The sequence below is a fragment of the Rhinatrema bivittatum genome, chromosome 1, assembly GCF_901001135.1.
Source record: "Rhinatrema bivittatum chromosome 1, aRhiBiv1.1, whole genome shotgun sequence".
In the NCBI taxonomy this organism is placed as follows: domain Eukaryota; kingdom Metazoa; phylum Chordata; class Amphibia; order Gymnophiona; family Rhinatrematidae; genus Rhinatrema; species Rhinatrema bivittatum.
This window is the reverse complement of record NC_042615.1, coordinates 412,849,377-412,875,204: the sequence shown is the minus strand read 5'-3', so window position 1 is coordinate 412,875,204 and position 25,828 is coordinate 412,849,377. Positions and strand designations below refer to the sequence as shown.

Genomic DNA, 25,828 nt, shown 5'->3' with positions numbered 1-25,828 from the left:
CTGCCAGCAGCTGGAGTGGAGAGACGCTGCGCGCCACAGCCGTAGGCCAGGCCGGTGGGGCCGAAGAATGGCGAGAACTGTGCGCCGCCGCCAACGGCTGAAGAGTGGAGAAACCTGTTCACCGCTGCCGGAGAACAGGCCGAAGAATGGAGAGATGCTGCACACCGCCGCTGGAGCTGAAGAATGGAAAGACCTGTGTGCCGCTGGCGGCAGCTGAAGAGTGGAGAGATGCTGTGTGCTACCGCCAGAGGCCAGGCTGGCAGGGCCAAAGAGTGGAGAGATGCTGCGCGCCGCCGCTGGAGGCCAGGCCGGAGGGGCCGAAGAGTGGACAGACCTGTGCGCCGCCTCCGGCTGAAGAGTGGGACAGACCTGTGCACCGGTGCCGGAGGCCAGGCCAGCAGGGCCGAAGAGCGGAGAGGCCCTGCGCACCACCGGAAGTCACACCAGCAGCAGCTGATAAGCAGAGGCCAGGCTTATTGGGCCAAACATTGAGAAGAGGCTCCATGTGAGCTAGTGTGTGTGGTAGAATGGGTGCTTGGTTGCATGAGTGGCAGCTTTGTGTGTGTGTGGTAGAATGGGTGCCTGGGTGCATGAGTGGCAGCTTTGTGTGTTTGTGGTAGAATGTGGGTGCATGAGTGGCAGCTTCGTGTGTGTAGTAGAATGGGTGCCTGTGTGGTGAGTAGCAGCTTCGTGTGTGTGGTAGAATGGGTGCGTGAGTGGCAGCTTTGTGTGTGTGTGGTAGAATGGGTGCCTGGGTGCATGAGTGGCAGCTTTGTGGGATGTGGTAGAATGGGAGCAAGAGCATTTGTGTGTGATTGAGAGCTTGTATGTAAGTGACAGAGCATGTGTGTGATTGAGAGAGAGACTGGTCAGAGGTGGTGTGTTTCAGTGAGAGAGACAGACTGGTGTGTGTGAGACAGACTCGTCAGGAAGATGACTGGTGTGTGTGAGAGAGACAGACTGGTCAAGTAAGTGACTGTGTGTGGAAGAGACAGAGACTGGTCAGGAAGGGGACTGGTATGTGTGTGAGGAAGAGATACTAGTTAGGGAGATACTGGCTGTGTACGTCAGAGACTGGTTGTGCTGCTGCTTCAGGCGTTGTGATCATATTTCTCCAGTCCTATACAATTTGAATTGGTTACCAATAACTGAACGCATTACTTACAAAATAGCTATGGTTGTTTTTAAGTTGTTAACTTCAGATTCCTCTTACTGGCCCTTTTATGCATTTATAAACCAGTAAGATGCTTACGTTCTTCTCAATTGAATCTGCTAGAAGTTCCTTCTGTTCAACAAGCTCACTTATATAGTACTCGTGAGACCTCTTTTTCCATTGCTGCGCCAACACAATGGAATCTCATTCCATTTGAGCTCAGGTCTTTGGATGATGTAAAAAAGTTCAGACAGTCATTGAAAGAGCACCTTCTCCAGCGTGCATACAACATACTCTAGAGTGCTGCCAGCAGAAGAAATACCTTTACAGATGTGAGGATTCTGTTACATATTTTGGGTGATTGATCATTCATTTTATTTACATGAGATTGTCTATTTCTGTTTCTGTGAAACATATGCAATTCGTGTGTTATTGTATTTGTTATTTTTATGTTTTTATTATGTTTGTTAATGTTGTAAATCGCCTAGGCCTCCCTGTGGTAGGCGATCAATAATTTTTAATGAAATGAAATGAGTGCTATTGGCCTGCAAGGGATAGGAGTAGGAGAGTTGCTGGAGAGGGTAAGTAAAGGCGGCTTTTTAAGTTTATTTTTCTTGATTGACTGCTATTTTAATTATTGGGTATTATGTGATGTGTCTGCTGTTTTGAAATATTTTATTGATATTTGGACAATTTTTAATTTTTATGGGTTTTTAATTGTTGGATGTTATTCTTTTCATCAGCTGTTTTGTAACATTTATTAGTATAGTTTTACAATTATTTCTAAGTAGGTATCTATAGCAGCTTGTCTTGCTCTGTTTTCCTAATAAGAACATAAATTGCCATGCTGGGTCAGACCAAGGGTCCATCAAGCCCAGCATCCTGTTTCTAACAGAGGCCAAACCAAGCCACAAGAACCTGGCAATTACCCAAACACTAAGAAGATCCCATGCTACTGATGCAATTAATAGCAGTGGCTATTCCCTAAGTAAACTTGATTAATAGCAGTTAATGGACTTCTCCAAGAACTTATCCAAACCTTTTTTGAACCCAGCTACACTAACTGCACTAACCACATCCTCTGGCAACAAATTCCAGAGCTTTATTGTGCGTTGAGTGAAAAAGAATTTTCTTCGATTAGTCTTAAATGTGCTACTTGCTAACTTCATGGAATGCCCCCAAGTCCTTCTATTATTCGAAAGTGTAAATAACCGATTCACATCTACTCGTTCAAGACCTCTCATGATCTTAAAGACCTCTATCATATCCCCCCTCAGCCGTCTCTTCTCCAAGCTGAACAGCCCCAACCTCTTCAGCCTTTCCTCATAGGGGAGCTGTTCCATCTCCTTTATCATTTTGGTTGTCCTTCTCTGTACCGTCTCTATCGCAACTATATTCTTTTTGAGATGCAGCAACCAGAACTGTACATAGTATTCAAGGTGCGGTCTCACCATGGAGCGATATAGGCATTATGACATTTTCCGTTTTATTAATCATTTCCTTCCTAATAATTCCTAACATTCTGTTTGCTTTTTTGATTGCCGCAGCACACTGAGCCGACGATTTTAAAGTATTATCCACTATGATGCCTAGATCTCTTTCCTGGGTGGTAGCTTCTAATATGGACCCTAACATCGTGTAACTACAGCAAGGGTTATTTTTCCCTATAATCAACACCTTGCACTTGTCCACATTAAATTTCATCTGCCATTTGGATGCCCAATCTTCCAGTCTTGCAAGGTCCTCCTGTAATGTATCACAGTCCGCTTGTGATTTAACTACTCTGTATAATTTTGTATCATCCGCAAATTTGATGACCTCACTCGTCATATTCCTTTCCAGATCATTTATATATATTTATATATATATAAATATATATATGTTTATATATTGAAAAGCACCGGTCCAAGTACAGATCCCTGAGGTCCTCCACTGTTTACCCTTTTCCACTGAGAAAATTGACCATTTAATCCTACTCTCTGTTTCCGGTCTTTTAACCAGTTTGTAATCCACGAAAGGACATTGCCTCCTATCCCATGACTTTTTAGTTTTCGTAGAAGCCTCTCATGAAGGACTTTGTCAAACGCCTTCTGAAAATCCAAATACACTACATCTACCGGTTCACCTTTATCCACATGTTTATTAACCCCTTCAAAAAAAATGAAGCAGATATGTTAGACAAGACTTCCCTTGGGTAAATCAATGTTGACTGTGTTCCATTAAACTATGTCTTTCTATATGCTCTACGGTTTTGTTTCCACTATTTTTCCCGGCACTGAAGTCAGGCTCACTGGTCTATAGTTACCCGGATCGCCCCTGGAGCCTTTTTTAAATATTGGGGTTACATTGGCCACCCTCCAGTCTTCAGGTACAATGGATGATTTTAATGATAGGTACAAATTTTAACTAATAGATCAGAAATTTCATTTTTACATATTATAAACAAAGAATCCTTTGCTTTCAATCAGGAGAAATACACAAAGAAAGAAAATTATTATACCTTGTTAATTGTAATAACACAACTACTTATAAACATATCCATTTATCCCCTTTGTTCTAGGCAATATCGGGGGAGAGGAAAATAGGAAAAAGAGGAGTACAAAAAAAAAGATCCAGGTGATTTGCTACTCTTTAGTTTGTCAATCTGGCCTACTACATCTTCCAGGTTCACAGTGATTTCGTTCAGTCCGTCTGACTCATCACCCCTGAAAACCACCTCTGGAACTGGTATCTCCCCAACATCCTCATTAGTAAACACAGAAGCAAAGAATTCATTTAGTCTTTCTGCAATGGCCTTATCTTCCCTAAGAGCCCCTTTAACCCCTCTGTCATCTAATGGTCCAACCGACTCCCTCACAGGTTTCTTGCTTCGGATATATTTTAAAAAGTTTTTATTATGAATTTTTGCCTCTATGGCCAACTTCATTTCAAATTCTCTCTTCGCCTGTCTTTTCAGTGTTTTACACTTAACATGACAATGCTTATGTTTTATCCTATTTTCTTCAGATGGATCCTTCTTCCAATTTTTGAAGGATTTTTTTTTGGCTAAAATAGCCTCTTTCACCTCACCTTTTAACCATGATGGTAATCGTTTTGCCTTCCACCTTTTTAATGTGTGGAATACATATGGACTGCGCTGCTAGGATTGTATTTTTAAACAATGTCCATGCCTGTTGAAGACTTTTAACCTTTGCAGCTGCATCTTTCAGTTTTTTTCTAACTATTTTCCTCATTTTATCAAAGTTTCTCTTTTGAAAGTTTAGTGTTAGAGCTGCAGATTTACTTATTGTCCCCCTTGCAGTTATTACTTTAAATTTGATCATGTTACGACCACTGTTGCCAAGTGGCTCCCCAAGCGTTTCCTCTCTCACCAAATCCTGCGTTCCACTAAGAATTAAATCTAAAATAGCTCCCTCGCTTGTTGGTTCTTGAATTGCTCCATGAAGCAGTCATTTATTACATCCAGGAACGTTGTCTCTAGCAAGTCCTGATGATACATTTACCCAGTCAATATTGGGGTAATTGAAATCTCCCATTATTATTGCAATGCCAAATTGGTTAGCTTCCTTGATTTCTCTTAGCATTTCATCATCTGTCCGATCATTTTGTCCAGGTGGACGGTAGTATACTCCTGTCACTATATTCATACCCTGACAAAAAAATGGGACCAGCTAGTTTCCAATATGGTATAAAAAATGAACTAACTGTGAAGTAGTCACAGGTTATACAGACAATAATATTATTTAAAAACCAATCTTTATTAAATTAATGGTCATGAATATGGAAAAATATTTAATATAGAGACAGAAACCTCAGAACTGGTAAACCTAGTGGATTTTGCACAGGATTTTAACCAGTAGGTTCAATCACAGGTTTCTATGTGTCTCTCTTTTTTATTTTTGATAAAAATGGTTTCACTTTTTCTTAAAATTCATTCTGAGTTGATATCAAATTCTCATGTTTGGTGAAACTGTTCATATGATGTCAGAGCACTACTTCCAATGAAGTTAAACTGGTTTGCGCTGCATCTATTTTAATAGCAAAACTTAATTCTGCTTACTTGCTTCTAGCGCAAATCGGTATAATAACCACTGATCAATTTCTCTATATATATTTCATCGAGAAAGTTTCTTCACTTGCTCACATCATAAATTCTTAGAAATAAATGTCCATATAAACTTGTGTGTTGCAGCCCCAGGTTGGTATGTTCAGAAAGACAAGACAATTCTCATAATTCTTTGTCTTAACAGTGTTGCACTTATCTTTTAAGACTTGTTACAATTTTTAGGCACTTTAAACAAGTCTGTGCTTAAATCCCCGCCACAGTGTAGCACTTATCTTTAATACTTGTTGCAGTTTCTTTGACCACTTTAAACAAGTCTTAGCACAGACTTCTCCAGTACTTTAAATAAGAAAGCCCACTGAAGACGGTTAAAGGCTTTCTCAGCATCAAATGCAACAACTAAGCCCGGCATGTGCATTTGCTTCGCTAGAGCAATTATATTAAAGAGCCTTCTGTTGTTTGTAGAAGAGAGTCGTCGTTTAATAAATCCCATCTGATCCTCCCGCATTAAAGTGGACATTAACCAGCTCCAATCGTAATTGTGAAATTTTTGCAAAATGTTTTACATCAGAGTTCAAAAGTGAGATCGGACGATACGGGCCCGGAAAAGGCTCCGTCTTTGACGGTTTGGGAAATTTAAGGTTGGGGTGACCTGTATGGCTCAGCAGATGCTGCCATTATGAGAGTGACCTGTATGGCGTGGCAGATGCTACCATAAACTTGCTGAGCAGACAGGATGGACTGTTTGGTCCTTTTCTGCTGTTATTTCTATGTTTCTATGTTCTGAGGTGTGGAGGGTTCTGGAGAGTGGGCTAGGTTGGGGGTGGCTACTAAATTACCAGTGACTTATTTTAAGGAAGCAAGGGGGTCACGGTGAGTGGGCAGGAGGAGATGGGGGAGGATTTGAACTGGGAGTAACTTTTTTTTTGAAAGGGGAGGGATTTGGGGGAGTGGGGCATTGTTGCGCAACTTTAAAATCTATTTTTGGACTTTTGCCCCTGCTGGGCCACCTCTAGAGGCAGCAGAGGGGTGGACAGGGGTTTAAGCAGACACTTTGGGGGGACCATTTTGGTCCATTGGTGGCCCTTTAAACAGCAGCCCCAGAGCATCGGGACATCTGGGAAAAAGTTAGCTATACCTTTTGATTTGTAGCTAACTTTTCAGCAAATAACGGGGCTCTGGTATAATGAGTTAGGCATGATCTGCTTTGCATGCAAAGCAGCTCATTTTCATCAGCCCTTTTGACTCTCTCTCTCTTTCTCTCTCACATACTCCTGACAGTTGTCTCTTTTCAATTCACTCCCTTAGAAGAAATCTCCCCTTCCTCCAAGTCTCTCTCTCTCACATCCTTCCTCCTCCCAGTCACTATATCTGGCTAATTCATCCCTCCACACCCCATCACCCCTTCTGGCTCTGTTAACCCTTCCTCTCCCTTTTCACCAACTATGGCTCCCTCACACCCCGCACCTCATCATTACCTCTGCCCCATGCTGACACCAATTCTGTTTTTTCACTTCCCACTTTTCCCCTATCACAACCACTAGCTTTCTTGCCTGTCTTTCTCACACACCTCTACTGCCTTTCCCTGTTTCCTTGACTCCCTTCTACCCCTATCCCTGGCTCTCTCATGCCCCCTTCATTCCCCCTCCCCCCCCCCACCAACATTGCTCTTATACAACACCCTATCCCAGCCCTCTCTTCCTACCTTAGTTTCCCCCAAAAAAGCCCTGATCCCCTCAACACCTGTTGCAGAACAGGTGGCAGCATGGATCCTGGAGAGAAATAAGATTCCAGAAAGTCCAATTTACATTGCTGAGTTCAGGGAGATGAGGAGGGAAACCATATTCTCCTTGTGATGTTTCCCCCAATTCTCATAACATTCACCCCTTTTCATATCACTGCCTCCAGAAGCATTCCCCCCCACCCCCCCCCCCCCCCCCCGCTTCTCCATCAAGCATTCATACCCCTCACTTCCCCAATATTCACTTCATGCACTACCTCAAGTATTCATCAGTTATGTTTGCCCCGTTCTAACATTTACACCTTTTCCTTTTCCATAAATCATTCAGCCCTTACTAGAGCTCTGGGGGACTCCTTCCTCCCTCCCCCTGCTGTCAGCTGAATCCCAAGTCTTGGGAGCACAGAGAGCTGCTGGTCCTGGGGCTGTGTACACTTTAGCACTTCTCTCCAGACAGCAGACCAAAGACAGAAGATGTGATGAGGGGTTTGAGCTGGAGCAGGGAGCTGACTGGCTTTTTTTTGCTGTCCTCTAAGCTCCAGTCTCACCCATTCCCTCTCCTCCTGTCCTTCATTGCTGCTGGCTGCAGACAGGGAGGTGGAGGTTGCAGAAGTGGGAAGGAGAAGGTAGAGCACACGGATGAGCTGAGAAAAGTCCCTGATTCCTCCTCCATCTCCTCTCTTATGTCTCTGCAGCAACTAGCAGCATTGTGAGGTCAGGAGGAGAGGGATTGGAGAAAATGGTTCTTCTCTGCTATGTTCTAATGTGTGTGCTTCCAACTCCATCCTCTTCTTTCAGGTACTCTGCAGTGCTGCTTAGTTGTACTGTGGCCCAGAAGGGCAAGAGCCACATTTTGCACATGAAAGAGCCATATGTGGCTCCCAAGCCACAGGTTGACCACTTTTGGTATAACGCACAAAAAACAGCTTGTATATCCCAGCATGCAGTTCAGGCATCTTGTCACAGCATTAACCATTTCAGAGGCAGGGTCTGTAATTACTTCTGTGATGAAAGCAAATTATTGTAACCAGAAGTGGTTACAGCACTTTGCTTCTGTGGGTACATGACTTACAATAATTTTATCATGTTGCTTGAAAATCAGTGGATAATCAGACACTGGTTCAAAAAAAAGCAATGACCATACCAAAACACAAAGAAATTCTTTCGTGATTCTTCCTTCACTGTGTCTGTGAGAGAGTCAACAATAACAACTCGAATATTTAATATAAAAAGTGAATTTGTAATTTTTCTTTCCACAGGTATTTCCACTGGTGGACGAGTCAATCCCCATGAAGGAATTGTGCTGAATTCCACAAAGCTGATTCATGAATGGAGTTGTGTGAACCTGAGGACTCCTCTTTCTGATGCCCTCCACCTGCCAGTGTGGGTAGATAATGATGGAAATTGTGCAGCTCTAGCAGAAAGAAAGTATGGGAAAGGCAAAGGCATGGAAGATTTTGTAACAGTTATCACCGGCACAGGTATTCATTATGCATGTAAAAATAATTTGTAGGACTCATGTTTCATTTTCAACTGTGCTTTGTGCTAGTTTAATGAGAACACATTCTCACTACAGAATTCTCAAAAGCCATTTACCCAGATAAAAGAGCTGTCTGAAAATTGCCCATCTTGCACGCAGGTAAAAGTGCACATGGGGATCAACAGTGTGCATAATTTTATCCATGGAGAAAATAAGTGGGATCAAAGGCAGGGCTAGGTCAGAGGAGACAATACATGTAGAACTTTAGATATGACATGTTGGGTCAGACCAAAAATCCATTGAGCACAGCAGCCTGTCAATGGCCAATCCAGGTCATTAATAAGTACTCAACAGATCCCAAGGAATAGATGCAATTCCTTGTTGCTCACTCCCAAGGATAAGTGGTAGGTTTCCCCAAGTCCACCTGGTTAATAATTGTTTATAGACTTTTCCTCCATGAGCTTGTCCAAACCCTTTTTAAATCCAGCTATGCTAGATGCCTTAACCGTATCCTCAGGCAACAATTTTCACAGCTTAATGTGTTGAGTGAAAAAAAATACTTTCTCCAATTTGTTTTAAATCTGCTACCTGTTAGTTTCAAGGAGTATCACCAGTCCTAGTACTATTTGAAGGAGAAAGATAACCATTGCTAATTACCTGTTCCACCCCACTCATGATTTTATAAACTTTTATCATATCGCCTTTGTCATCTCTTCTCCAACCTGAAGAGTCCTAGCCTGTTTATCATTTTGTTGCTGTTTTCTGTACCTTTATTAGTTCCACTATATTTTCTTGAGAATTGCACTCAATACTCAATATTGCCCCTATATTAGTCCCTGGTGAAACCTCATTTGGAATACCCTGTATATTTCTGTGGAATATATCTTCAAAAAGATATAAACCAGATGGAGTTGATCCAGAAAGTGATTAGTAAAATGGTCCGTGGTCTTCGCTGTAAAGCATATGGGGATGAATTTAAAGATTGAGGAAAGGCTGGATAGGGAAGACATGATAGAGACATTAAATACCTCAGAGGTATCAATGCACAGGATGTGGGCCTCTTTCAATTGAAAGGAGGCTCTGGAATGAAGGGTCATGAGATGAGGGTGAAAGGGGATAGACTCGGGAGTAATTTAAGGAAATATTTCTTTACAGAAAGGGTGGTGAATTCATGGAACAGCCTTCTATTGGAGTTGGTGGAGCAAGGACAGTACCTGAATACTAGAAAGCATGGGACAAACACAGGAGATTTCTGAAGCAGTGGTAGAGATTGTAAATCTGAGTAGTTGGAGTAAATGGGTAAACTAGATAGGCCTTATAGTTTTGTTTGCTGTTCTTTATCTCTGCTCTTTCTTGGTCTTTAAGCAATTTGTCGAAGATTTTTGTTATTTTATATTTGTTTCTCTTACAGAGTATTTTTTTCATTTCTTCCCTTTTTATTTTTTTCACAAATCACAAAAAAGGTTTTTAGAATTGTAGTAATTTTACTTTTTTGTCTCAAAGTTGAGTTCAGATTCACCTCAGCTGCCTTCATAATTGCAGAAAGCAAACCGTGCTTTAAAAATGCCTTTCCTGGTTCTATAAGATTTTCTTCTGCAATAAACATGACCACTGTGTTCCTTGTTTAGGCCCCCTCACATGCAGGCTGATGCAATACGGTGTGCTCAGCCATGCGCATTGGTTAACCCGTGGTTGGACGCACGTCCACAACCCCTTACGCTACATCCTGGGTAAGACCCACCCCTGATTAGTGCGTCCAACACCCCCTGCGAAGCTAATAGCGCTCATCACATTAAATTCATGTTGATGAGGCTATTAGCTATTCTCCCCCCTCACGTAGCAGTAACAGAGATTCCACTAGACGAGACGTCTGGCACCGGAACAGAGGGCAGGCCCTTGAGGAGCAAGTACCTGGTTCCAGTGAAGCAGTACTGTGGAATAGATGGTAGTTGTACTCACAGATGGAAACTGTTAGTGAAGTCTTCCAAGTAGAAAGGTTTGAAGATGCAGGCAGCGACTCAGGGAACATGGGCCCTCGAGGAGTGAGTACTGGTTTCCTGATAGCACCTGAAAGAAGCAGAAGAGGCCCCCGAGGAGCAGGTACCCCGTTAGCAACCCCGAAGGGTGTAAGAGTTCCAGATAGCGCTGGAGTGGAAGAGCAGCTTCAGTACAGAGAGTGAATCCCATTCGTAGAGTTACCGTTGCTAACTCGATGAGCTAGCAAATACTGTAGGCTTAAATATCCGGGCAGCGTGACGTCATATCAGGGAGATGCCCCTGAGGTTTGCGCCAGTGTGGAAATAAAGATGAGGGAGGCATGCGCGCACGCGCCCTAAGGTACCTTGGAGGATCATGGTGGGAGGCAGCACCAAAGCCGGTCCAGGGACGCTGGAGAGGACGGCAAACAGACGCCGCAGCAGCCAGTAGTCCGAGGTGAGCGGGAGGAGCCGCAAGTAGTGAGAGGAAGGCGGGGTGAAGCCGTCGAAGACCAACGGTCGCAACAGTGTGTGAGTGTGAGGGGGCAGTATTGAGAGAGGAGTCAAACTCTCGGAGTGGAGATAGTGGAAGGAATTGAGCTTAGAGGGGATGGGGAGATACTGTGGAGGGTGGAGGCATTGGGGCCTAAGAAGGCAAAGTGAAAGGTCTGGCCAGGGGAGTAGGAAGAAAAGAGTGTGGAAGGGACACTTACACAATGCACCTCTAGGGAAGTTCTGCTCAAAATATTTAGAACTACATCTTTAAGTAAGAACTTTAAGTAATTACTTTAAAATGTAATGCAGAAAAGACTGTGATGTACTTTGCTATTTTGACTAATATAAAGTATGCAAAATTTTAAAATTTTTTGCGCAGAATTCCACTAGGAGTAAGCTCACTCATGAGTTAGAGGTAATGAAATCAGCACCCCCCTGAGGAAACATGCCAAGTTATTATACACCATGGCAATGAAGCTTTTCATTTGTTAATATCCAGAATAGCTGCTCATCAACTATATATGGTACAATACATGGTAAGAAAATGGTCATATCTGTTGCATGCCTCATTCTTTGGAATGCCTTGACTGATATCTTTCGCACCTGCACAAACCTAAAAGAATTAAATGTAGTTTTAAAATATACTGGTTTAAAAAAGCATTCAATATTGAATTAAAACAGGATAGGTTCTATAATCCATGCTAGAACATTAGGGGCGGATTTTCAGAGCCCTGCTCGCGTAAATCCGCCCGGTTTTGGGCGGATTTACGCGAGCAGGGCCCTGCGCGCCGGGAAGCCTATTTTACATAGGCCTCCCGGCGCGCGCAGAGCCCCGGGACTCGCGTAAGTCCCGGGGTTCTCCGAGGGGGGCGTTTCGGGGGCGTGTCGGCAGTGTTTTGGGGGCGGGTACGGGGGCGTGGCTACGGCCCGGGGCGGTCCGGGGGCGTGGCCACACCCGTACCCGCCCCCAGGTCGCGGCCCGGTGCGCAGGAGGCCCGCTCGCGCGCGGGGATTTACTTCTCCCTCCGGGAGGCGTAAATCCCCGGAGAAAGGTAAGGGGGGGTGTAGACAGGGCCGGGGGGGTGGGTTAGGTAGAGGAAGGGAGGGGAAGGTGAGGGGAGGGCGTTAGAGGATTCCCTCCAAGGCCGCTCCGATTTCGGAGCGGCCTTGGAGGGAACGGGGGTAGGCTGCGCGGCTCGGCGCACGCCGGCTATACAAAATCGATAGCCTTGCGCGCGCCGATCCAGGTTTTTAGCAGATACGCGCGGCTCCGCGCGTATCTACTAAAATCCAGCGTACTTTTGTTTGCGCCTGGAGCGCAAACAAAAGTAGGCTATTCGCGCGCCTTTTAAAATCCGCCCCTTAGCATCTAAGAGTAACATCATCTTATCAGCTTGTATAGATTGCAGAATTAGATTCATGCTGTATTAATATTTTATTCTAATGTAATGTTTGTTTAAATCTGTTTAATATTGTGAATGTAACATTGTAAATTGTTACGAACAATCCTTTGGAGAGAGCAGTATATGCAAACTTTTAAATAAATAAATAAATAAATGTATAACTTCTTGCAGAGCTTCCAAGACATGACCCAGCAGCTTCCTTTGGATTCTATGAATCATTTTATTCCTGTACTTCAAGAAGCAGAAGAATGTGGGAAACATCTAATTAGGATCAGCTTGTGATGTGTATGACAGATCTGTAATAACATCCAGGCTTCAGGATGTTCACAAAAAGCTAGTTGATGCTGCATTCTCAGGGGATAATCTCTGGAGAGAAAATTTTAAAAAACAGTGTATTTCATTAAAGATCACTGTTCACTCTCCTTATCCTTTCATTAGCTCCTACTGAGCAGCCAGTTACAAGATTTGCTCCTTTCAGCAGCCTCACCCGAAACAGCACCAGTAATAAAAGAGCACGTCACATGCTAAGGACAGAGAATAGCCCAAGACTTTCCAACAAATGCGACCAAAATCTATTCCTAGCTTTTGACTACAATATCGGCAGAGCTTCCCAGTTGGGTCCAAACAGCCTTCAACTCTTCAGCTCACTATGTTCTGCCATAACAGACTGTTGGGTTTTAGAGATCATAAACAGGGTTCCCATTTGCATTTCAAATCCTCTTTCCCTAAACAATACTTCAATAAAAGCAGTCCACAAATGCAGTACAGTTTCAACTCCTCCAACAAGAGCTGTCAGTCCTTCTCATGCAAGTGTACTGGAACCAGATCCAAAGAAACTTAGGATTCTGTTCTAAAGATGATGGGAGGTCTCCATCCCATCTTTGATATTAGGTATCTCAGCAAACACCTGATGAAAGAAAAGATCAAGATGAGCTCTTTAGAAACTATCCTTCCTCATTTGGAGATCAACAACTTTAGATCTCAAGCATGCCTGTATGCATATCTCCATTCAGAAAGCTCTCAGAAAAATTTGATGATTCTTCATAGCCAGCGATCATTCTCAATATTGAGTTCTCCCTTGCAGCCTCTCTATGGCACACAAGGTGTTCACAAAATGTGTTGCTGCCCCTCAAAAAGAACAATATACTTGTTTTCCATATTTAGATGATTGGCTTATATGCAGCTATACTCTTTAAGAAAATCATTCATCAACACTCCATATGATGAACATCCTTCAATCCTTAGGATTCATCATTAATGTTCCAAAATCCAGTTTGGAACTGACTCATGTAATAGATTTCATAGGAGCCTGCCTGGATAATCACATGAGGGAAAGCATTCTTCTCATCAGAGTTTGCGAACTAACCAAAATAAGCCATACTCTTTCAGATCAGAACGGGCATCTGCATGTTTCTGCATGAAGATGTTGGACCACATGCAACAGTCCAAGTTGCTCATCTCAACATGAGACATCTTTAATGGTACCCAAAATATCAGTGGAACCCATACCCTACAGCCACTGTCCCACAAAGTAAATATATTCTCTCATCCATTCTCTGACATGATGGATAGACTCTGCAAATATGTTGAAAGGTCTGTGTTTTTCCCCCAACCTCAATTTCAAATTATAGTAAGATACCTCCAACCAAAGATGTGGAACTTATCTGAACACCTTTCAAAGAACTTGGTCTACACAGGAAAGATTGTGCCTCTTAAATCTAGAGCTGAGGGTAATCTTCAATGGCTTAAAATTATTCAATTGCTGGTTAAAGAAGAAAGTGTTATTAATTCAGAAAAACAAGTAGTGTTGTTCTATTTCAATAAACCAGGGAGAACAGGCTCTTTCAATCTGTCAAAAAAAACAAAACAGAAAATATGGAAATGGTAAGTTTTTCAGAAGATGCATTTCCCAGGGAACCAAAACTAAATAGACAAGCTAAGTCACCAAGTACAGCCACATGAACCATTAGGTAACACAGGAAGTATTTTACTTTCGGCATCCTGTAAATGTATTATAATATGGGGCAGATTTTTAAACCTACGCGTGCAGCCTACATTTGTGCGCGCTACCTGACGTGCACAAATGTACGCCCTATTTTATAACATGCGCACACAGCCGCTCGCATGTTATAAAATCTGGGGTCTGCACGCACAAGGGGGTGCACACTAGTGTTGTAATCCTCCTAGCGTGGCTGATAGAACAGAATATACATTTTAGAAATACATAAATGAATACCTTAAATTTATTTGCAACACAATTAAACAATCTCCTGCTTCAGGTCACCAGCAGGGCATAGTCTGGCAACAGATGCCTTTTTATTTCCATAGAATCAAGAGCTTCTTTATACATTACATATAACTGTCAATTCAAAAGTTAAGAAGAAAAGGTATAATTATTTTGGTAGCCCCTTTTTGGCCATGTCAAATTTGGTTTCCATGGCTATGATCCCTAACTGTTCAGACATTAAAAGTGAAAATATCCTGAGCCCTGGATCACTCACTACAATGGATATTATCTTCATCCCAACTTTTAGTCTTTAGCTCTGACTGCATAGATGTTAAAAGTCAGCTAGTATCTTCTGTTCAGTTGCCTGCTGAAGTGACTAAGATTATTCTAGCATCAAGAAGATGCTCTACCAGAAGACTTTACAACTTCAAATAGAAAAGAATTTTTCGTCTCATGTTCACAAGTCAGTAGGAACCCTTTTAAGTATCCTATTCCACAATTAATTCATTAACTCTTAAGCCTAACACACTCAGGATTGAAAACTTAGTCAATGCTATAGGAACATACCACAAGAATTCTGGAGGAATTACTATCTCCCAGCAACTTACAATTGCCAGGTTCATGAAAGAACTAACTCATCTTAAACTTCCAGTTAAAAATCTTCTTACTTTTGGGAGGATCTAAACATAGTTCAAGGCCATCTCATGAAATTGCTATTCAAGCCTCTAGCAACAACAGAACTAAAATTCTTTTCTTAGAACATTTTGTCTTGGATAGCTGTAACTTTTGCATGTACAGTAAGCAAGCTACAAACATTTTATCTGTATCTTTTTTTTATTTTATTTTATATTCTTTTCATGACACTTCAAAGCAGATTATATTCAGGTATTGCATTGTTCTCTTGCATTGAGGACAAGTCTCCCAGGGCTACTGCCCAGGAGGGAAGGGTTAAGTCAGCCACCATAGTTGGTGATTCGATTATTAGAAATGTAGATAGCTGGGTGGCTGGTGAATGTGAGGACCACCTGGTAACTTGCCTGCCTGGTGTGAAGGTAGCGGACCTCATGCGTCGCCTAATAGGATTATAGACACTGCTGGGGAGGAGCTGGCTGTCATAGTACATGTGGGCACCAACGACTTAGAAAAATGTGGGAGAGAGGTTCTGGAAGCCAAATTTAGGATTTTAGGTAGAAAGCTGAAATCCAGAACCTTCAGGGTGGCATTCTCTGAAATGCTCCCTGTTCCACATGCAGGTCCCCAGAGGCAGGCAGAGCTCCAGAGTCTCAATGCGTGGATGAGACGATGGTGCAGGGAAGAGGGATTCAGTTGTGTAAGGAACTGGGCAGTCTTTTGGGGAAGGGGGAGACTTTTCCAAAAGGACGGTCTCCACCTTAACCAGAATGGAACCAGGCTGCTGCCACTAACTTTCAGAAAGGAGATAGAGCAGCTTTTAAACTAGAACAAGGGGGAAAGCCGACAATCACTCAGCAGTGCATGGTTCGGAGGAATGTATCTTTGAAGGATACTAATGAAACAGGAAAGTTAGGGCATCCCAACAGAGAGATTCCGATGAAAGCAAAAGCAGCCCATGTGCCTATAAGTAAAGAATCACCTGAGCTAAAGAATTCCAAATTATCCATATCAACCGAAAAGAAGGTTGTTAATACAAACAAAAAAACACACTTTGAAATGTATGTATGCCAATACCAGAAGTCTAAGAAGTAAGATGGGAGAGTTAGAATGTATAGCAGTGAATGATAAGATAGACATAATTGGCATCTCAGAGACCTGTTGGGAGGAGGATAACCAATGGGACCGTGCTATTTTAGGGTACAAATTATACCACAGTGATAGGGAGGATCAACTTTGTGGGGGTGTACCACTTCATGTCCGGGAAGATATATAGAATCCAACAGGATAAAGATCATACAAGAGACTAATTGCTCAGTAGAATCTATATGGGTTGAAATCCCATGTGTGTTGGGTAAGAGGTATAGTGATAGGAGTATAATATCATCCACCTAGCCAAAATGATCAGACAGGTGAAGAAATGCTAAAAAAGATCATGAAAGCTAACCAATTTGGCAGTGCAGTAATAAAGGGAGATTTCAATTACCCCAATATTGACTGGGTAAATGCAACATCAGGGCATGGCTAGAGACATATACAATTCCTGGATGGAATAAACAACTGCTTCATGGAGCAATTGGTTCAGGAACCAATGAGAGAGGGAGCTATTTTAGATTTAATTCTTAGTGAAATGCATGTTTTGTGAGAGAGGTAACGGTGGTGGTGCCACTTAGCAATTGTGAACATAACATGATCAAATTTGAACTAATGACTGGAAGGGGACAATATGTAATTCTACAGCTCTAAAACTAAATTTTCAAAAGGGAAACTTTGATAAAATAATGAAAATAGAAAAAAACTGAAAGGTGCAGCTGCAGAGGTTAAAAGTGTACAACCGGCATGGACATTGTTTAAAAATACAATCTTAGAAGTGCAGTCCAAATGTATTCCATGCACTAAGAAAAGTGGGAGGAAGGCAAAGCTATTACCAGCATGGTGAAAAGGTGAGGTGAAAGAAACTATTTTAGCCAAAAAAACATTCTTCAAAAACTGGAAGAAGCATCCATCTGAAGAAAATAGGAAAAAGCATAAGAATTGTCAAGTTAAGTGCAAAATACTAAGGCAGGCTAAGAGAGAATTTGAAAGGAAGTTGACCATAGAGGCAAAAACTCATAATAAAAACTTTTTTAAATATATCCGAAGCAAGAAACCTATGAGGGAGTCGATTGGACCATTAGATGGCCGAGGGATTAAAGGGGCTCTTAGGGAAGATAAGGTCATTGCAGAAAGACTAAATTAATTCTTTGCTTCTATGTTTACTCATGAGGATGTTGGGGAGATAGCAGTTCCAGAGATGGTTTTCAAGGGTGATGATTCAGATGAACTGAACCAAATCACAGTGAATCTGGAAGATGTAATAGGCAAGATTGACAAGCTAAAGAGTAGCAAATCACCTAGACCGGATGGTATGCAGCCCAGGGTTCTGAAGGAACTCAGAAATGAAATTTCAGATCTGTTAGTTAAAATTTGTAACCTATCATTAAAATCATTCATTGTACCTGAAGACTGGAGGGTGGCCAGTGTAACCCCAATATTTAAAAAGGGCTCCAGGCTGCTTAAACATCTTCTGCTGGCAGGTAGCAGCAGTCCGCTGCTTGGAGATACTTTACCTGTTATAAATTTCTTCTCATTGATGCCTGAGCAGAGGGGACGCTGCCTAGCCTAATTTCGATTTCCTTCCGGGCTCTGACGTCGGAGGGCGGAGCCTTGCCAGACGCCTATAACAGCGGCATCTGAAGGGGAGAATTTTGCTGCTTAAACATCTTCTGCTGGCAGGTAACAGCAGTCCGCTGCTTGGAGATACTTTACCTGTTATCATAAATTTCTTCTCATTGATGCCTGAGCAGAGGGGACACTGCCTAGCCTAATTTCGATTTCCTTCCGGGCTCTGACGTCGGAGGGCGGAGCCTTGCCAGACGCCTATAACAGCGGCATCTGAACGGTGCGCCGCCAAAGACGCGCGCCTCTTAGGCGCGCAGCTTTGCAGGGCTTCGCCGGGATTCGACCGGGGTTCAGCGGAGAATTCTATCAAGTTTGTTTTGGCAGTCAACGGAACCTGAATTAATGGAATTGTGTCTCAAAGGATCATAACATCTAAGGTACTTGGTTTTTATATATTAAATGTTGGCCCTAACCTATCTTGGTAATGCCCCCACACCAAGAGGAAGGGGAAAACTGTGACTTCCACTCCAGTTGCTAATGAAAATCAGCCACGTATTTCAGATCTCTTTGTGAGAGCCTTTGAATTAACACCAGGTGGCGATGCCGCTGGAATTTTAGCCCAGGAGCAGGGACTGAATTCCTTGGCATATGAGACATCTTTAAGCCCTGGTGCCCCAGTGACTCCTGAGCCACCAACGGTAAAGGGTGGTGGAGAACTTGTTTTCGAGGAACCCAACTCAAACTTGGTCCTTTATTCGGTCGATCAGAAAGGGGTGGAGAATATACATCCGCCTTTGTTGGAACCTAGCTTTTTGGTTATAAAGGATCAAGAGAGGAAACCTAGTACCGAAATGTCTGCTAAAGAGCAAGGGATAGAGGGGGATAAGGAAGAAATGATGTCTAATATTGCAGTAATTCCTCCTACAAAGTTTACCCTGGAGGGAATAGGTAACATGATATTCACCATGCAAAAATCTATTAATGAACTGACCTCCTTAGTACAAGAAACTTTGAGCAGTAATAAAGTGTTACAAGTAAAAATTGAAAAGCTGGATGAAGTAGTAGGAAATTTGGGAATTAAAACTGGTGAATTAGAAAAAGTACAGCTGAACCTAATTAAATCGGAAAAAATTCATTCTGATAAATTAGAACAACTTGAAAATCAGATTCGAAGAGTAAATTTGAGAGTCTTGAATTTCCCAAAGACTCATTTACTTTCACCTAAAGAACTTTTTAAGAGCTATCTAAAAAATGTTCTAAAATTTACTGATTCAACAATTCCATTAATATCTAGAATATATTATATAACTGAAAAAGAAAAAGTAAATTCATCACAAGTAAAAGATCAGGTAGAACAGAATGAAGATATAGATTTATCAGAATTGTTGGAAAAATCTTCTGACATGCAGATACTCGATCTACCCTTATGGTTTCTTTTGCAGATATTTCCCAGAGGGATTCTATCCTTAGATTGTACTTTAGGAACCAAAATTCTAATTTTCATGGTCAACCGATTAGAGTGTTCCCAGATGTAGCTTATAATACACAATTAAGGAGGAAAGAATTTTTAACATTAAGGGATAAGGCTATAACACGTGGTGATAAATTCATCTTGCGGTTCCCATGCCAATGTATCATAATACATCAGAACACGCGATATGTTTTTAACCAACCTGAACAATTGCGTGCATTCCTTAACTCCTGACCCCATAGACTACTTTAGTAATTGGGGATTTACAGAATTTTGGCTCATATTTCTTTAAGGTTTTATTTCCTGAAAACAACTGCTCTGTATTATTAACCAGGTTCTGTAATTACTATTGAAGAATTTCTAGGTTTTTCACAGAATGTATATTCGTAAATCTTGTTATGATTTATTTTGAGAAGTGTATTATGTTTACAAACTGTGTAATATCCTATTTGAAAAATTGAAAAGTTGAATAAACATAAATTAAAAAAAAAAAAAGGGCTCCATGGGCGATCCAGGAAACTATAGGCCAGTGCCAGGAAAAATAGTGGAAACTATTCTAAAGATCAAAATCAAAGAGCATATAGAAAGACATGGTTTAATGGAATACAGCATGGATTTACCCAAGGTAAGTCTTGCCTCACAAATCTGCTTTATTTTTTTGAAGGGGTTAATAACATGTGGATAAAGGTGAACCAGTACATGTAATGAATTTGAATATTCAGAAGCTGTTTGACAAAGTCCCTCATAAAAAGCTTCTAAGGAAACTAAAATGTCATGGGATAAGGAGGTGTGTCCTTTCGTGTATTACGATCTGGTTGAAAGACAGGAAACAGAGAGTAGGATTAAGTGGTCAATTTTCTCAGTGGAAAAGGGTAAACAGTAGAGTGCCTCAGGGATCTGTAATTGGATCGGTGCTTTTCAATATATTTATAAATGATCTGGAAAGGAATACGAGTGAGGTAATCAAGTTTGCAGATGATACAAAATTATTCAGCGTAGTTAAAATCACAAGTGGATTGTAACAAATTGCAGGAGGATCTTGCAAGACTGAAAGATTGGGCATCCAAATGGCAGATGAAATTTAATACAGACAAGTGCAAGGTGATGCATATAGGGACAAAAAAACCCATGCTGTAGTTACACGATGTTGGGTTCCACATTAGGAGCTACCATCCAGGAAAAAGATCTAGGCGTCATAGTAGATAAAACATTGAAATCGTCAGCTCAATGTGCTGCAGCAGTCAAAAAAAGCAAACAGAATGTTAGGAATTCCATAAAGTCCGCCTGTGCGCGCGATTCAGTATTTAAATTAGGTCCGGCGGTAGAAACGGGCAAAAGGAGCACCTCCTTTTGGCCCGGAGCGGTGGCTGTCAGCGGGTTTAACAGCCGACGCTCAATTTTGCCGGCGTCTGTTTTCGAGCCCGCTGACAGCCACGGGCTCAGAAACCGGACACCGGCAAAATTGAGCGTCCTGTTTTCGACCAGACAGCAGCCGGCCGACTTAAAAAATTTTTTTTCTTTCTTTCTTTCTTTTTTTTTACTTTTTTTACCCTTCGGGACCTCTCACTTAATATCGCCATGATATTAAGGAGGGTGCACAGAAAAGCAGTTTTTACTGCTTTTCTGTGCTCTTTCCCGGTGCCCGAAGAAATTAGCGCCTACCTTTGGGTAGGCGCTAATTTTTGAAAGTAAAATGTGCGGCTTGGCTGTACATTTTACTTACTGAATCACGCGCGAAAATACCTAATAGGGCCCTCAACATGCATTTGCATGTTGAGGGCCCTATTAGGTTCGGCGAGTTGGACGCTCGTTTTCCGCCCCTTACTGAATAAGGGGTAAGGGAAAACGCGTGTCCAATGGCAGGTTAACAGTACGCTCCGTCGGAGCACACTGTAGTGTATAGGCCCATTAGTGCATTAATTTACACTTGTCCACATTAGAAGGACCTTGTGAGATTGGAAATCTAGGCAACTGAATAGCAGATGGGATTTGTTTTTTCCCTTATGTGCCATTTTTCACTTTTCCACGTTAAATTTCAACTACAGGTACCCAATGCTGGATTCTGTATTGGGAGTCATTAACCAGGAAAAGGAGCTTAGAATCTTTGAAATCCTCGGCTCAGTGTACAACTGTGATTAAAAAAAAAAAAAAAAGCAAATAGAATATTAGGAATGGAGAATAAAATGGAAAATATATTGCTTCTGAATCAAACCATGAGTCAATTGCACCTTGAGTGTAATGTGTAAACCACTACGAACAGTCCTCTGGAGAGAGCGATATATAAAAACGTTTAAATAAATAAATAAATCAGTGAGTGGGATGGAGGAGGTTAGTGATAGAGGGAAGGGAATATGTAGGAAGGAGGGGGGTGAGTGACAGGGAAGGGAATAAGGAAAGAGGGAGCATGACTGAGGAAGGAGGGGATGAGTAAGGGATTGAGTCGGGGAGTGAGTGACTGATGGGGTGAAGGGGGTTAAGTAAGTGGGGTGGAGGGTGGGTGAGGGTGTCAGAGGGAAGTGGAAGAAGGAAGTAATAAGAAGGTAGAAGGGTTTGTGAGTGTGTGTGTGTGTGTGTGTGTGTATATGACAGTTAGGATAAAGCTTATGTATTTCCCCACCTCCCCTTTGCTAATCCACTACAGTCTCAGGGTGACTGGAAATCAAAAGTTCATAGGTATGGAGAGGGGGATATTGTTGTCTTTCTTAGTTTTTAATTATTGGGTGTTTGATATATATTTTTTAATATTTAATTGATTTTTGGGAAATATAACTTTTTATATCCTTGTTCTTAATTATTATGTGTTCTATTCTTCATCTATTTTGAAATAATTTTATTAGTATTGTTTACTCTCATTATTTATTTTATATTCATTGATTGTTTTATGAAGAATAGGGATCATTCTGTTTTTGCATTGCACATGAATCTGGCTTGTACTGGTTTCCAGTTTAGTCTTTTGTCTGTATCTTTCTATTTCTATTTTTTGTCTTTTTATTCTTAGTTAGTGAGGGTCTGTCTTTGTTCTGCATTTGTAATCGAAGTGAGGTCTTCTGCTAGCTGGGAAAACGCCTTGTACCTCTTGGGTGGAAGGTTTTGCTGATTTTTGGTAACGGCTGAGATTGTGATTGAAGCAGCTCCTCGGGTGCTAAAAATGATGGTGCTTAACCTGATGGATGCTGAAATGCCTGCAGCAAGTGCTGTTGTATCAAGGAGCTCCAAGGGGATTCCGCGCCCCCCCCCCCCCCCCCCCTGTCCCCGGCCCTCACTGCAGTCGATAACTTTTAATGTGGCCCTAGCACAAAAGAATTTGCCCATCCTTGCCCTACACCATTGCTTCATCCACTCATTGAGACTCTGGGGCTCAGTTTGCCTCTGGGTTGTGCACATAACTGTTAATATTTTTTTATATATTTTTTATTTTTTATTTATTTGTTTTTTTATTTATTTATTTTTAGAGTGCCACCCTGAAAGCACTCGAAACTTTGGCCTCCTAACTAGAAGCTTAAATTTGGCCTCCAAAATCTCCCTATTAGACATTCCTGCTTTTGTGTTTTACTTCTCAGCAAGTATGGTACTGTTCACTTATTGATAGTGTATTTTGTTTTTAGATGCTTAGAAGTTGACGTTTAGTGGGCGGGAGAGTAGGAAACTTACCCAGGTAACTTTACACAGGTGTTCAGCAGAATTTAGCCAGTTATGTGTTCCACTGAAGAGAGTTACCTGGGTATATTTAGGGGAGCTGTTTTTCTGTCCAGACTTGTAAGCACTCAGCAGCTAAAGTTTAGCCCCATCCTTGAAATGCCCTTAGCCTCTTCTTTTAACCCAACTACATTTTGGAGGGTAATGAGTTACCTGGACAAAATTTAGCCAGGGAGTGGTGGAAATTTTGAAATCTTGGTTTTTGTCAAGGTTACTCCAAACATTGTCCGGACAAAGCCTTTGAATATCAGCCTCTTATATATTGTTTTAGATTTGATTCCTTTGAATATAAAAGTCTTTGGTCTTATTCTGTTGTAGGCATCGGTGGGGGAATCATTCATCATCATGAATTGATCCATGGTAGTTCTTTCTGTGCTGCTGAGCTGGGACACATTGTAGTGTCGTTGGATGGGCCAGAGTGCATGTGCGGAAGCCGTGGCTGCATAGAAGCCTATGCATCTGGAATGGCCTTGCAGAGAGAAGCTAAAAAACTGCATGATGGTAAGTTTTACTTCGTAGCTTACAAATATTCACTCCTGTGCATTGCTTTGAACAACATGTACCTTCTAACTTTCCAAATCTAAAGGGTTTAAACCAAAAAAGCACACATCTCGTCCTTCAGGCCCCAAATAAGCTTGATTTTCAAGATATCTCATGAATATCCATTGATATTTACAAATGTTTCTCAAATGTTTTCTCCTCTGTAATTTAGCACCCCCACCCTGTATCCTCCAGTTTGAGATCCGCAGTATAAGAGCTAGATTATTTTGAATATTTTGGTTATATTGAAAAATAGCTGTTTGTGACCTTCATGGGCCATAGTTGTGCAATTTAGTGATTTTTGTCATTAGTTTTGGTGACTTTTCTAACCTGATGGAGATTTTAGAAATGTGAATGCAACAGGGAGCAAGATTAGCTATTTTTAATACATTTAGTAACAGATCTGGTGACTTCTCACATTTCTATAATCTCTATCAAGTTCTCTACTGACTGAGCAGTCTGGAAGTAGTAAAATGTTGGGTTTGTTTAGTTTGGGTTTTTTTAAAAACTATTGCCCTGCTTCTTTGAACTTTCTTATGACTTCCATGTCTACAGACCAGACAAGTGGGGAAAGAGCCCTGAGGTCAGCAGATGCTGGGGGTGAAGAAACTGGATGACAAACTCAAGTAATAGGAAGGGAAGGGGCACTTGCTTCTGCTGTGTGAGCAGGCTGGGATGAGCAAGTAGAGCCAGTGATTATCCTGGAGGAGGAAGGAATTGCAGCAAATGTAAGAACTTTACATGATGCCCAGTGCTATTGGTTAGTCCTTTTGGTGTTGGGGGGGGGGGGGGGGAGGGGTTGCTCAGTGAACAGTAGGCAGAAGTTTACTCAGCAGTACAGTATATGTGTATCAGAAAGAGTATATGTGTCTGTCTGTCTGTCTGTGAATTTCAGACACACACATACTCTGTCTCCTGTCCCAGTCTACACCAATCTTAAGGCAAGAAGAATTTAAAGGTTCCCAGCTATGCTGGTGCCATTGTACAACTTCATGGTTCTGCTACATTTTACCTATTCTGAAGACTTTTCACAGTGGATCTAGTGATTTTCTTCAGGTGGGAGTTGGCAACATTGGTTGTGCATCTCTGGTTTAAAACAGTTTATAGTGATTTTATTTTGTCTTATCAACTATGACTTTTTGATTTTTTGCTTTCCTAAAACTGATCCCCAAAATAAATTTAAACATAATTCATCTGCTTCTGTCACATGACTTGATGCAGTAGCTCATTTGATTCATAAATGTGATAATTCATACAGCCATTGCTGATATGAGAAAAATAAATTGACAAGACACCCCACTACCCAAAATATGTACATACAAAATTCCTTCACTACTTGGAAACAGATGCTGCTCCAAAAATGACATCTGAACCAAAATTGGAAATTAAAGAAGGCACCCATACACACAAAAACCCAAACACATTGTAAAAAAAATCCCAGAACAGTAAACCTCTTCAGCTGTTGTGTCACCATCAAAATGTACTCCCAAATTGGTTCCTCTGATGGAGTCTCCCAGCAGAAGCAGCTTTCTTTTATGACATTTGATTCTGTTGAAGGGCTTCTGGGTGCATTGGGTGACTTCACTTTTAGAAATCACTTCAGAATCTATTGCTGAAGTTTCTTCATTCTCCAATGCAGAAAAAGCATTTTGTAAGGGTAACAGTGGGGGAGAGTGGGTGTCTCTTCATCACAGGCCTTATTCTGCCAGCACCCACTGTTATCTACTTGCTCCTGGGTGTTTGAATCCTGGGTGTCCGAAATTTCTGTGGAAGTGGGGGTTGATGCACATGATGCTGTAAAGTTGGGGAAGGTGGGTGTCTGTCACATGTCTTGTTCTACCAGAGCCCACTGTAAACCATTTTTTCCTGGGTTTCTGTAACCTCTGTGGGAAAAGGGCAAGGGATCAAGGAAGGGGGGAAGTTAATTGAAACCTGGACAATTCCTCCCTTAGATGAATCAACTCCATTTTATTTGCAGATAGCTGAAGGCAAAAAGGACAGCCTTTGATTCTCCAAATGATAGGCCTTGGGATATAAGCCCCACAATTGTTGTATAGAATGAAGAACATTTTCTTAAATATTCACTAATTCCTTAAAATCATATAAATAAAGTAAGGTAGTCTCTAGCAAAGATGATTTTTTTAAATAGGTATTTGAAATAAAAACTAAAAGTATTAGTATAAGCCAGTAAAGATTAATAGGTAGAATATGAAAACCAATTTTTACAAGCAATATGACAGTTTGTTACAAGTATCTGAGCTGAAAGAAGTTACTACTAATTGAAGCTAATTATCT

The 25,828-nt window shown here is 41.6% G+C and overlaps 1 protein-coding gene across 3 annotated transcripts in view; it reads left to right on the top strand.

Moving 5' to 3' along the window:
* Positions 1-25,828, top strand: part of GNE (glucosamine (UDP-N-acetyl)-2-epimerase/N-acetylmannosamine kinase) — a 320,201-nt gene that overhangs the window by 281,508 nt on the left and 12,865 nt on the right. For all 3 annotated transcript variants that reach the window (XM_029602629.1, XM_029602641.1, XM_029602639.1), the window contains 2 exons: positions 8,214-8,435; positions 23,312-23,494. In XM_029602629.1, the coding sequence (XP_029458489.1) occupies positions 8,214-8,435; positions 23,312-23,494 (405 nt within the window). The remainder of the gene's footprint in view (positions 1-8,213; positions 8,436-23,311; positions 23,495-25,828) is intronic.